At 37.7% G+C, this 15,420-nt stretch overlaps 1 protein-coding gene across 3 annotated transcripts in view; it reads right to left on the bottom strand.

Annotated features, from left to right (window-relative positions):
* Nucleotides 1-11,748: 11,748 nt before the first annotated feature.
* Nucleotides 11,749-15,420, bottom strand: part of LOC149773293 (nephrin-like) — a 98,323-nt gene continuing 94,651 nt past the window's right edge. For all 3 annotated transcript variants that reach the window (XM_089946505.1, XM_089946506.1, XM_089946507.1), the window contains one exon: nucleotides 11,749-15,273. In XM_089946505.1, the coding sequence (XP_089802631.1) occupies nucleotides 15,218-15,273 (56 nt within the window). In that variant the 3' untranslated portion in view covers nucleotides 11,749-15,217. The remainder of the gene's footprint in view (nucleotides 15,274-15,420) is intronic.

Raw genomic sequence — 15,420 nt, 5'->3', positions numbered from 1 at the left:
CTCTGTGACTTTAGTATTAGCACGGAGACGGGCGATGTTGAACAGCTTGCGATCAGCCCTGGTATGGATGTACACTCCCTCGCTGAAGTCCTTGAATGCGTACTGGAGAAGCATGGAGAAGAAGATCACAAAGAGCGTCGTCGCAAGGACACAACCTTGTTTGACTCCGCTGATGACTGGGAATGCTTCAGATGTTGCGCCATTGAAGCACACTGTGCTGTGCATGTTCTCGTGGAACGACATAATGACAGCAAGCAGACGTGGGGGGCGGCCGATCTTCTGCAGGAGTCTGAAGAGTCCACTCCGACTAACCAGGTCAAACGCCTTCGTCAGGTCTATGAAGGCAATGTAGAGGGGCATCTGCTGCTCGCGACACTTCTCCTGCAGCTGACGTAGTGAGAAGATCATGTCTACAGTTGACCTGCCGGCTCGAAATCCACACTGGGACTCTGGGGAAACGCGGGAGGCTAGGATCTGCAAGCGCGTCAAGGCAACACGGGCGAAAGCCTTTCCGACGATGCTGAGGAGGTAGATGCCCCGATAGTTGTTGAAGTCGCTATGGTCTCCTTTGTTTTTGTACAAAGTGACGACGTTGGCATCACGCATGTCCTATGGGATGTATCCCTGTTCTCAGCAAAGGCAGAGGAGTGTGTGTAGCGGCTGGAACAGTGCTGGTTTTCCGCTCTTGAGGTCTTCAGGCGGAATGTCGTCGCTTCCAGGAGCCTTCCCACAGGCAAGGCAATCGATGGCTTTTCCGAGCTCTTCCAGGGTGGGCTGTGTGTCTAGCTCCTCCATGACAGGCAGGTCTGGAATGGCGTCCAGGGCAGTTCCAGTGACATTGTTTTGGTTTGCTTATAGCTCGAGATAGTGCTCAACCCATCGCTGCAGTTGTTTCCCCTGGTCTGTGATGACTTCGCCCGTCTTGAACTTGTGGGGGGCGGTCTTGTAGCTGGGGGTCCTGTCGCCTTTTTGATATCCTCATACATTCCTCTTGTATCCCCAGTGTCAGCAGCTGTCTGTATACTGTTGCAAAGGTTTAGCCAGTAGGTGTTGGCACAGCGGCGGGCGGTCTTCTGGGCGTTATTCCTTGCAATCCTGAGGGCTTGTAGTGTTCTGGAGCTAGGTGGAGCCTTGTATGCCAGGAGGGCTTTCCTCTTTGCCTCAGTCAGGGGCTCCATCTCGTCCCAGTTTGCCTCAAACCAGTCGACATTCTTTCGCTCCCTCTTCCCGTAAGCTGTCATGGCTGAATTGTACACAGAGTCACGGATATGGGACGACTTGGAGTCAATGGTGTTATCAGGTGTCACTTTGGAGAGGGCTTCCTTCAGTTTGCTGATGACCTGCTGTGTTTTCTCTGGGTTGCTTGCACAGCAGGTGTTGATGCGTGGGTGACCATTCTTCTTGGCGTGGTGCAGGTCTAGCTGGTGCCAGTGGCGTGAACGTGGGTGTCTCCACAACACCTGGTGGATCTCATTGCATTTGAAAAAAGTGTTGGTCACACATAGGCTGTGGGAGCAGCACATCTCCAGCAATCGCTGACCATTCTCGTTGATCTTGCCCCTTCCGTAAAAGCCGAGACAGGTGGACCAGGCCTCATGGTCAGCTCCCACTCTAGCATTGAAGTCTCCTAGTAAGTAAATGCTTTCATTGTTGGGGATACTGGATATTGCCTGATCCAGAGTCTCAAAAAACGCGTCTTTCTCCTCGTAGGGGGAGCTTAGGGTGGCGGCGTACACGCTGAAGATGTTGACCGGGCCTAAGGATGTTGACAGCCGGAGGGCAAGTATTCTCTCAGTACCTGATAATGGAGGTTCAATGAAGGCGATTATATATAATGATTCAAACAAAGAATAAATGCAAATGGCTTATGATAGGTTATACAAATCATTGTGACAAGGCTTGTGTAAACGAATTCTGTGAATATCATTTAGAAAGTGTACGGAGATGGAGCTTAGGACCTAAACCGTGTTTGAAATGTGGTGTTTTGGTTGGCGGAAAACCCCGAAAAGAACCACCGACCCACGAGAAGTTACTGGCCAGCTTTCTCACATTCCCACATTGGCTGAATCCGAGATTCGAACCGGCGGAGAGGTGAGATGGCAGTGATCCGTAATGGAGAGCGCTTTAGACCACTCGGCTACTCCGGGCCCCTTTAAGCAAGTAATGTTATATATAAATGGAGCAAAAATAATTTGTTTAACATCCCATTATTAAGACACCTGAAGCATCCCGTGATGGTGTAATCAGTCACTGTCGACTAAAAACAACCAGTCGGTGCTGTCACTAATAGTGAATATTCAAATTTTCTGCTATAGGGAAGAAACATTATTTCAGTCAAGGTTTAGTCTACGAATGTTTTCGGGGGGTACTCGAAGACGGTCTTGTAATCGATCGTATTAATAACTATAAACTCGATAACTCTAGATAATTTTGAGCCATTACACAAAGACAGAACAGCAGATTCAGTGAAACTGGTATCCATAAAACAATTGCAAAAAGGGCAGTTTAATCCGTAAATACAGAGGCAGGTGAAAAAGTAATATTTCAATCAATGAATGCAGCTGGCAAATAGCTTGATATTTGTATGCCTTCGGTTCACCGCGTCGCAAATAATATTACCGGATCTGCTTTCTCTGATAAATGTAAACAAAAGATAATATTTCAGAGTATCTCGATTGTGTTCAATACAGATAATGGAGATAAAGCTGTTAAGCTAATATATCTCCAGTAGAGTAATTAAGTAGTTACCTTGCTTGCTGCTACTAATATTATATTACTATTTAATTTTTTGTGTCATTATAGTCGTTGTTAGAATAATTACTGGTATAACATTTATTCATTCTGAGACTTCTATTCATTAGTGGTGAATGTACCGGAATTATATATATATATATATATATATATATATATATATATATATATATATATATATATATATATATATATATATATATATATATATATATATATATATATATATTACATATATATATATATATATATATATATATATATATATATATATATATATATATATATATATATATATATATATATATATGTTTGTGCACTTTGCCAGTCATGCAACATGTAAGGTGTTTTTATACTGGATAAGGTGTCACGATAGAACGATTATTTATCCATTTTGAGACTTCTATTGTTAGAGAGAGATAACTCTGTCAACCTTAAGCTCTCTCCGGGAGAGTAATTAAGGACTTACCTTGCTTGTTGTTACGTATTGATCTCAAGAAGGGAGATAACTCTGTAGCAAATTTTTCTCCGGTAGAGCTTAATTATTTATCATCTTTATTAATTATTAACCGTCCTTGTGATAATTATTATCAGTGGAGTAACATAATCTTATAAAAGTTCAAATTAGTTGAAGGATATTTGTACTTCCAAACTTATCGACAAAATCAAGGCAGAAAACAGGTCACACACGCCCGCTAATAATCAATACAGTTATTTATAGATCTTTTTGTTATACAGAAATATGTTTTTAAATCTGACTTTGTCAAAGGCAGAAATATATACAATATACGATTATTTTGATATGCTGTGTTCTGAAAAATGGAGGAAAAATATCCACGCCATGGTTATTTGTAGTAAAATCCAGCATAGATAACTTTATAATAATTTATGAAACATATATCAGTAAGATTGGAACATTGCGCAGTGGTTGAACGGCTAATTCTCATACACGAGGGTTGGCGTTCGAAACACTTTAAATAAGTAGGGAGCTCCAAACCCCCGAGAAATTTATGTACACCTCTTCAAACAATGTGGTTAAGCTGTTTTGCACTCTCCCCGGGGTTTGATATTGGGGTGGAGTGTGGGTTATACATGAATTTGAAAAGCCTTGACAACCCTCTGAATCGTAAAAATTTCATTTCGTTTATGGATTCACTGGGATGTCTATGCAGTTTGGAGCCCTCCAAAAATAAATCGAAGCGTGATGTGAGCTCCAAATCTCACTGAAGAGTACCCCACACACAAAAAAAACAAACATCCAGAATGAAGGTCAGCCATAAAAAAGCCTCGTGGGTTGCCGAGAAGATCCATAAGAAATATCTCAGAAAAGAACCCTATGGAGAGGCATATATGTTATATAATGAATTAAACAAATATTAATGATATTATTTCTGCAATTAGAAAATTAAATAAAATTAAAAATTCAACCTAATCCTGAAAAAATTATTTGTGATTTTTAATTATTACAAACACATAAATTTGAAGATAGATATACACTACCAGCGGAGTATAGATTTATAAAGCAAATCCAACAGGCTATGTTCCAATATTTTGCTACCCTGAAAGATACAGAAGTTAAAAAATTCACATCTCTCTCATGCGTGATTGAGAAAATTAGATTACATTTAGCTCAGGAATACGAAACGAAAAAATATTAACACCTGAGGCATTTGAAAAAGTTTATGTCAGATCGTAAAAATGAAAACAATAACAAAGTTATGACGGAAGTGAAAGTGAAAATAGTAAAGGGGATTTCGAAAGTGAAAGTATTGACAACGTGACTGATGAAAATGAAAGCCCCTGTCGTGGCTAATTATCCTCTGACTTTATTCTACCCGAGTAATAACAAATTATAGTTGACTTGTGCAATTGTTCGTTGATAATTTGAATATACCCATGAAATCGTTAAAATTTTATGTAGAGATTTATATTCAAAATTTTATTCCGTAAATCAAGTAACTGTGCAGATTGGTCAATAAGTTTTAAATGTATTTTTGATGTATTCCTCATCGCAAATAGACCGGATTAAGAGACTCTTTTACGATCAAATATCCAGGACGTACTTGCGGTGTAAATGTATATAAAATTTATCCTTGTTGAGCTTGATTTGATTTTTTAAGATCATCATGTATTTGATAGAAGCCATCAATTGCATTGCATACAAGATTTACTGCGATTGTTGATGTAATATTTACAATTCCTTGTGAAATCTGTCTGCCGCCACCGTATGGATCATTGCTGTGTCTGAGAATATTTGCTGGTGGGGCTATTTTTCTCCACGACTCAACAATGTTTTTGGAAAGTTTTCATTGATAAGATTGTTGAGTGATTTGTTTTGTTCATCATTGAAAATTTCTGGTATTACAAATTTTAACACATCTGTTTTGTTTATTTATTATGATCAAGAAATATTTTTTAGTGTAGTATTAAATTTAATACCTTTTAAAGTTTCTCCACTTAATTTTGTATCAAACATCACCATTGACATATTCAAGATCTGATGGAACTTGATTTAAATGTTCAATTGTTTCGATGATTTGTTGTTTACATCATTATTATAGCACTGCGTAATATTAGAAATTTCATAGGTCACCAAGCAAACGATAACTGGAAGAAAGGTTTCGTCTTCAAAATCATATATTGTTCTTCCTAATTTAGAATTTTCTTTACCATCAGATGTAGCAAAATACTTTTCAGGACGAGAAGGATCTCCTCTTATTCATCATATTGAAATCCATGTGTATTCTTTTCGATACTCTGGAAGATTTATAAATATTTTGTGATCCATGAAGAAATCATCTCGCGGAGGTTCTGGCTGTCCTTGATACTCTAGTGTTATTTCAGGCCATCCTAACACACCGGATCGATGATTGATAAATATCTACAGCATAATATAAAAAGTTTATTTATATTGCAGCCGATCATGTTGGTTCGTGAACTGTTACAGTTATTTTTTTTATTCTTTTCCTTTTATAGATTTCATTCTGCGCTGGAATTCATCATTTATTTGTTCGATTCGATAATAACCCGTTGGAATTCTGACAACTTGCCAATCTTGTATTCCATCATCTTTATTTTTGTTTGCAAATACAAGTGAATTATTTGCTAGTAATACACCAAATGATTTTGATCAGATATTTGGCCAGCTGTAATATACTTGTAATTGTGCTAGCGCTATTTCTTTCACTGGAATTGCAATTTGGAAAGTTAGCACTAAATTCTGGATTAGTTGAGCTCACTGGTATCATCGTAGTATTTGACGGAGTTGTATTAACGATAATCTGCTGAAGTAGCTCGGTCAGAGTTGACATTATTATTAGTATTATCATTTAAATCAGGTGTGGATTCTATCACTGTCATTGCTTCTTTGATTTTAATGATCTCCGTGAACTCAAAATCTGATTTATTTTCCATCACTAAGGCAAATAACAAGGATAATTTGGAGTATGCTAGCGTCGCTGTGTTTAATTCTTATATAATCATGCAATTTTGCGTCTGTACACATGCATATATTTTTGTGATGATATTAAGAATACCGGCAATTGTTGTTGCAGTTGAAACACAAATTGTTACAACTGCTGGTGCCATCACTAGCAACGGTGTTATTGTTGATATTAATATGCCGGTTCCAGCATTAACATCAGCTGCTGAATATACAATTATGTTAACAACAACTACATGTCTGCAATATTTGTTTACTTTTACTATCTATTCGTCAACGTTGTTTTATAATTTTGTTTGACATTCACGGGCTTGATTGTATCTGTAATGTTGAACGTTGATTGAGGAGCTCATTATATTTTAAGTAGGTGGTAATTTAGCAACTAATTCAAGACACCAATAATACAACACGGCGTTACCTTTTTCTTTGGGTTCCACCACACATATTCCCTTGTTGAATTGATCCAACATCACTAACATATACCCAGAGGATCCAATTAGTGGAAAATGTAATGAAATTGTAGTAGATATTGTATGCATTGTAAATGAGAACCTGTATAAATCAGTAACCTTAGCGCGATATTTCATGGCTTTATTAAGTGGTGACCATAATGCTGATCCTGATGTTACTATATATACTACACGATCGTAATTGTTTTTATAACAGAGAGCTTAATGTTGATGTCTGATAGATTTCCCAATTTTTTTTAACGATACCATTTATTTTTGTGTGAAAATTTTACAAACTCATTTACATGAATAGTATGATCAGATCTAAATGTGGCCATTCCATCACTGATTGTAATAACAAGTTCATCATCGGAATGTTGCTATCATCTACATATTTCTTCACTGCAGCATCATCACTTGATTCCAAGATCAGCACTTTTATTATTAGTTATATTGAGAGAACCAGTCATTATATCACCTGCGGTTAATAAGCGATCATGATCTCAGTTCTGACCACGTTGTTGTTGCTGTCTGCATATCTTTTTGTTACCACATCATCTGAATTTGGTTCTCTCACATTAATAATTGTATTTTTATTCATACTGAGATCGCTGTACATATTTCCACATCTTCTGATAATTCCAGCAATTTTTTCCATGATTGATAGAATTCATCTGATTTTTTAATTTTACCGTTTTTAGTAAACACCACTAAGTTATCTTCTGGTGCATCTGAAACCCGCCGAATAACATCTGTCAGCGGGATATTACTCGTCTTTAATCGTCCTTGTTTATCCTGAAAAACGACTTCATTTTATTCTACATTTGCAAGACTCAAAAGATTAGTGAGTTCATTCTTGACCGTATCAAGGGTTGCATATTTAGATAAGTCGCCTTGAAGTTTGTCCCGAGTCTTACTCAGAGAAGATCTTCCGTAAATATCTACTATTATACTTTAAGATCTGTTTAAAACGATTAGCGGCTACTTGTATACTCGTGCCCGACTTGATGAGATGGTAATGTTGATGACGATATAGCATCGAGTACAGCAATTACTTCACGGCCACATATTGGAAGATTGGTTATTGTTTGTGTTGGTAATGTTGACAGGAGCTTTTATTGATTTTACGTAATTATAAATTCTTTTGGAGGAACCAGTCCATACGAATCAAAATAAATAATTCAACGTGGATCAATCGCATATGCAACCCAATGAGTACCAGGACCAGAACTTTTATCAAGATTAATGATACCTTTTCAATATTGTTTGGTCATTCTGGTAACTGATGACGCATAAAAACTCCTCTGAATTTTTTTATATTTAATTTTTTAGCAGCATTAATTAAATCAAAATTTGACATTGGATGGACTTACGAACTGTTTATGGAAGTCTCGGACCTTTTCGGCATCAATAAGGGGTTTCTGGTAGTTTGAGATCTGGCCCTCTGTTAACACCTCTTCCTACTACTTTATCAAAAGCGATTTTACCAGCAGCTCAAATAGCACCAAGTGCAGCTATTTTTGCAATAAGTATAGTTGCAGCGGCCATTAACACTGGTATAGCTGCGAGAAATGGAATTATACCACCTGTTTTAATTGAGTCTTGAACCACACCAGCAGAAAGATTGAGATTAACGCCTGTTGTTGATTGTTTGGCGCTACTGAAATGTCTGAGTCGACGCTCTGACAATTTATTTTGACCACCTGTGATCTGATCTTTTTTAGTGATATTTGTATTCTGCAGTTCTTTGCTGAACTTGATTGAAGCTTTTTAATCTGACCAGGAGTCAGAGTAACGCTAACATGATGATATGAAATTTTTTATAAGTAATAGGTTATTTTCAACTGAAAATGTTACATGTTTTCTATCGGTGCATTAATAACTCTCATGCATCCACCAGTACCTTCAAGTAACATTGCTTTATCGCTGAGTATAACTGCAATTGCTTTGTAACCACCAGCAGGCAGTCGAGCTACACGGGCTCGAAATGTATATCAACGACAGATTGCCTGAATAAATCTTAATTTCCAGTGAAAAGTAATGGATTGGATATAATGTTGTGAGATTCCGCAGAGATATCTGCAAACCATTTTCAACATTTTGATCACGCCCCATAAATATCGTCAACTGATGCTTTAGCACGTGCAACATGATTGTGATCAAAGTTTAACAAAACTTCTTCAGAAGGTTCTTGATGTCCATTTCATCCTAACATCAACTTCAGAAACTCCAAGTGTGTCAAATACCATTGGATTTCATTCCTGTGAATCTTTTCTAGCATTTCCCTGTAGTGTTGCTACATGCCATGTAAATAAACCAGCCGCATTACTTTGAACGCTATGTGTAGTCATTGTCAACCATGATAACAATGATTTACCACCTGAATTCATAAAAGCAATTAGTGTTTCTTCTTCAGCAAGTGATGGAGTCATTACTGGCATCCACAGTGACAGTTTTGTTAGTATTACTTTACCAGCATCAGCTGCATTGAATCTCCAGACTGCATCATTGTCAGTGGCTTTTTCTTACAAGTACCACAGTGTGTTTAGCTCCAAAAATAACTTTTCTAACATTTCTACAAAATCCAAAGATATTTGATAATGGAATCACACATGAAAAATGAAATTTTTTTGTCTCCATTTAACATGGATCTACGTGCGGCAAATCCTAAGTTGAAATTTTCGTTCATCGATACAACTATGTCCCCAGCTGCATTTAGTCTAACGTTGCTAGTTTCGGGTACATGAGTGGTATCCTTTGCGCGTACTGGTATCCAAATAATCGTTCCGCGAGTGCTTTATTGAATCTTTCAACGATAGCTTGATTGCGATGAACACCTACAATACCACGTCGGATTTTCACATCATTCTTTTTCATCAACGAAGTAACCGCGCCAAGAAATTCTCGACCTGGATCAACCTGGAGAAGATTCGGCCATGTCAACGGGGATTGAGAATAAATTTCGTTAAATGCCTTGGCAATTTCCGTCGCTGTTTTATTCGATAACGGCTCGGCTTCTTTATACCTGCTAGCGATATCGATGATTGTCAGGACATATTTGTACGTGACTCCGTTGACGGTATCATGAGGAAGAAACATTAAATCCGCCTGATGAACTTCATTAGGGACACTGACGGTGAAACTCGCATACGGTATTTTCTTAGGCGGAGGAAGATATATTTGCCAAATTGCCTGTTTCGATAGCCACGTTTCAGCGACGGATTGTTTTACCTTAGCGGCCTTGGCGAGTTTGGCGATCGCTGATTTTCCTCGCCAGAATCCACGCGGAGAATAATATATTTGCTCCATATTATTTACCAGCACCGAATACTAATTTACCTTTCATCGCGCCTTTTATCAACCAGGATGCCAATTTCTCTTTGAAACTTTTGTCAGGAATTGCGTCTAGTGCGTGAATTAGCCTGATATCAGCGAGATGCCTTTGTTGTAAATCTCCGCTGCGATATGCGAGATCGTGATCATAGCAAGCGTTATCGATTGCGTTTACCGGATCTTCATTTTGTTTTGGTTGGTTATTATCGTCGAGTCTGATATCGAGTCTTGTTCCGGGTCCGCAGTAATTATACCCTGGTAGATGCTTCTCTCCGGGATATTTCGCCCAGGGCAGTCCAGGTAGATTTTTCATGGAGGCGGCAATATCTCCTCCGGTTCTAGTTTTTTTTTTACAAATCTGAACTTGCGTGTCTTGCAAACTTCGCATTCTCCTGCAATTGCGTTCCTGTTGTTACGTGTAACGATTTCGGTTGGATTTATCGTGGCTGTGTGCGTGCGACACTTAACACAATATAGATCCATGTATTTTATTAACATGAATGTAATTGATTTTTCAGCCACGAAGCGACGCGAGCAGGTAAAACATAATGCGGTATTACCGAATTGCTATCAGGTGTTAAAAGAATTTAGTGACAATACCGATGAGGGCACAATCGAATTCATCACAGACATCAATGAAGCTCCATCCGTGGAAAATTTGGACGGCGATGTTAATAATCTTGTTGTATTCGACGATGTTATGCTGGACAAGCAGACCAACCCGGCTAGAATATTCTCGCGCGGCAGACACAAGAACACCGATGTTATTTACGTAACACAGAGATACACGCAGATTCCCAAGGTGATTAGGGACAATTGTAATATTTTATCGGTATTCAACGGCGTAGACACGCACATGCTGAGAAATATCCATCAGACCTGGTGTAACGGCGACATGGACATAAATAAGTTTAAAAATTTGTTCAGCCGCGCTCAGGCAACGCCGCATGGTTTCATCACGATAAATCTTCACGATCCACGCAGTCGGTATCGAATTGGTCTTGATCAAATTTATTCATGAAAAAGCAGCCCCCAATGACAACAAAAAAATTAACACAAAAACTTATCCTAGTAATTTATTTTTCCTGTCCTTAATGCTATATTTACTAACACACCGGCGCGACCAACCGATGCATCCGGTCTGAAATGCATGAAAATTAGCTCCCGTAGAAGGCTTTATTTTTGAATTCTGAGGCTTCTACGGAGAAAGTTCTCGTAGGAAGGTTTATTTTGTCGAAACACAAAGGTCTGTAGAACTTCCCTGCTGCTGCTTCAGTTACAATTTGTAGTTGTTGAGGTTGTTCTCTTTTTCTTACTTCTTCTTTAAATTTGTGAAAATCAGGAACAACTTTTAGAGAATCTTGTTTAGTAGAGATATATATCTCTAACCCAATCATCATTTGTCCAAAAATCAGCATATTTCATTCGTACATATTTACCCCTATTTTTATATTTTGCAGCAATATCATAAACTTCTTCTGATTTTGAATTTGCAATAGTATTACAACCTTTATTTGTCAATTTATCTTGAAGAGCAACTTCAGGTTTAGGTTTTTTAGGTTGTTTTCTAGTTGTTGTCCTATCACTAAATAATTATTTATTTCACTCATATATGCAATATAATCAAAATCACCTGTCCTAGCTTGGTTACTTCCCTTTTTTATTCACAATATCCAATTGTGTCTTTCGAAATCGGCTTATGAGCATATTCAGGTTTTAAAAATCTTTCTCTCTAATTATAACTTGCAGTAGAAAATAATGCTAAGTCTGCTGCTCTTTGATGTTTTTTTATTACCTTAATAACATCTTCACTAAATTTATCAAGCACTTCAACTTTTTTTGTTGTTCTTGTGTTTGGTTCTTCACCAACAGCTCCTTCAAGTTCTTCTTAAGATGAGTAGGTGGAGATTGAGCAGCAGCTATAGCTGGAAGATCTTTTAAAATCTTTTTTGTCTGTTTGGTTCCTTTGCAATCTTTGCAGTTTGCATAGCAGTTTGTTTTACTGCCAGAAAAAGCTTTTCAGTAGCTGCTGCAACTCTTTCAATTACCTTTGTTATCAGGTTTGAAAAATCGTTCTTTATCTTCTGCATATTCAGCTTGTGCTTCTTGTTGTTCCTGCCATTTTTATTTGAGAACATCATAAACAGGAAGATTTCTTATAAATGCTTCTAATGTTTTTCAAGCTTCTACTAGTGTAAGATTCCATTATTGATACAATAATGATTTAATTACTCATACATTTATAGCAGCAGAGAGGGTGTAACCTCAATGAAAAGTCTCACAGGTAAACAAAATACACGTGAAAATTTACAAAAAACAAATGACAATGATAAAGTAACAAAAAAAACAAACACAATTAGGGAAACTCTCAGTAAGTTAGAGGCTTCGGTTTGACGTTATTGACCTATTTTTTCTGTTTTCATAGGAAGCTTTATCTTTTTCAAAAATGACATTGTAGCTAAAGGTCTGTTCACCCTCTCTGCTGCTTAGGTACATTGTATGTATATAGTACCACTAGGTATATTGTGTACATACAGTACGACTAGATACATTGTTACATTGTGTATATACAGTACGACTAGGTACATTGTGTACATACAGTACGACTAGGTACATTGTGTACATACAGTATGACTGGGTACATTGTGTATATACAGTACAACTGGGTACATTGTGTACATACAGTACCACTAGGTGCATTGTGTACATACAGTACGACTAGGTACATTGTGTACATACAGTACCACTAGGTACATTGTGTACATACAGTACCACTAGGTACATTGTGTACATACAGTACCACTAGGTACATTGTGTACATACAGTACCACTAGGTACATTGTGTACATACAGTACCACTAGGTACATTGTGTACATACAGTACGACTAGGTACATTGTGTACATACAGTACGACTAGGTACATTGTGTACATACAGTATGACTAGGTACATTGTGTACATACAGTACGACTAGGTACATTGTGTACATACAGTAGGACTAGGTACATTGTGTACATACAGTACAACTAGGTACATTGTGTACATGCAGTACAACTAGGTACATTGTGTATATACAGTACAACTAGGTACATTGTGTACATACAGTATGACTAGGTACATTGTGTACATACAGTACAACTAGGTACATTGTGTATATACTGTACAACTAGGTACATTGTGTACACACAGTACAACTAGGTACATTGTGTATATACTGTACATACAGTAGGACTAGGTACATTGTGTACATACAGTACAACTAGGTACATTGTGTACATGCAGTACAACTAGGTACATTGTGTATATACAGTACAACTAGGTACATTGTGTACATACAGTATGACTAGGTACATTGTGTACATACAGTACAACTAGGTACATTGTGTATATACTGTACAACTAGGTACATTGTGTACACACAGTACAACTAGGTACATTGTGTATATACTGTACAACTAAGTACATTGTGTACACACAGTACAACTAGGTACATTGTGTATATACAGTACGACTAGGTACATTGTGCATATGCAGTCCAACTAGGTACATCATGTATATACAGTACAAAAGCAGTGAGACAATAAAATGGAATGTTAGTGTTCACTCCACCCTCCATGAACACTACTGCAGTACATGTATTACTGTAGTTCACCCTCCACTGGTATGCTATCATGTTCACTCCACACTCCATGAACACTATTGCAGTACATGTATTACTGTAGTCCAATCTCCACTGGTAAGCTATGATGTTTACTCCACACTCCACAAACCTTATTGCAGTACATGTATTAGTGTAGTTCAATCTTCACTGGTATGCTATCATGTTCACTCCACCCTCCATGAACCTTACTGCAGTACATGTTTTACTGTAGTTCACTCTCCACTGGTATGCTATCATGTTCACTCCACCCTCCATGAACCTTACTGCAGTACATGTATTACTGTAGTTCACTCTCCACTGGTATGCTATCATGTTCACTCCACCCTCCATGAACCTTATTGCAGTACATGTATTACTGTAGTGCACTCTCCACTGGTATGCTATCATGTTCACTCCACCCTCCATGAACACTATAGCAGTAAATGTATTACTGTAGTTCACTCTTCACTGGTATGCTATCATGTTCACCCCACCCTCCATGAACCTTATTGTAGTACATGTATTACTGTAGTTCACTCTTCACCAGTAAGCTATCATGTTCTCTCCATACTCCATGAACACTATTGTAGTACATGTATTACTGTAGTTCACTCTCAACCAGTAAGATATCATGTTCACTCCACCCTCCATGAACCTTATTGTAGTACATGTATTACTGTAGTTCACTCTCCACCAGTAAGCTATCATGTTCACTCCACACTCCATGAACACTACTGCAGTACATGTAATACTGTAGTGCACTCTCCACCAGCAAGCTATCATGTTCACTCCACCCTCCATGAACACTATTGTAGTACATGTATTACTGTAGTTCACTCTTCACTGGTATGCTATCATGTTCACTCCACCCTCCATGAACCTTATTGCAGCACATGTATTACTGTAGTTCACTCTTCACTGGTATGCTATCATGTTCACTCCACCCTCCATGAACCTTATTGCAGTACATGTATTACTGTAGTTCACTCTTCACTGGCATGCTATCATGTTCACTCCATCCTCAATGAACCTTATTGCAGTACATGTATTACTGTAGTTCAATCTTCACTGGTATGCTATCATGTTCACTCCACCCTCCATGAACACTACTGCAGTACATGTAATACTGTAGTGCACTCTCCACCAGCAAGCTATCATGTTCACTCCACACTCCATGAATCCTACTGTAGTACATGTATTACTGTAGTTTACCCTCCACTAGTATGATATTATGTTCACATTATGGAATAACAAATAAATAAATAACTACAGAATGTTAGTGAAAGATAGTTTGGTGAATGAAAGCAGCAGTACTTCAATGAAATTCAGGAAACTATTCTCCATGTGAATAATATGAAACAGTCAACAGTATGAAACAGTCAACAGTATGAAACAGTCAACAGTATGAAACGGTCAACAGTATGAAACAGTCAACAGATCTACCATGATTACATTATGGACATAATTGATTCTCAGTCATAGCAACAGTAAATTCATACGGAAGTTCTATAATCTTTCTATTTTATTACACACATGTATGCACACATACATTTATCACTGTGTGTGCCTGTGACTGTATGTCTAGAATGCTGGCTCCTGGCACTATTCATGAATGTATTTTGCTGACATCACAGTATTTTCATAAAACTTGTTTTCACCTGCGAAAAGAGAAGAAATTTAAAAAATAGCACTTGCACAAAACATTCAGTTTTTATGAATCATAAGACATCATAAATTGAAAAATTTGACATCTTATAAGCCAAAAATTGAATAATCATATTTTTCAAAGAAAACCCATTTAAAGG

Source organism: Sinohyriopsis cumingii, unplaced genomic scaffold, assembly GCF_028554795.1.
Source record: "Sinohyriopsis cumingii isolate HCF-2022 unplaced genomic scaffold, ASM2855479v2 utg000695l, whole genome shotgun sequence".
NCBI lineage: Eukaryota > Metazoa > Mollusca > Bivalvia > Unionida > Unionidae > Sinohyriopsis > Sinohyriopsis cumingii.
This window is presented reverse-complemented; position numbering and strand designations above follow the sequence as displayed.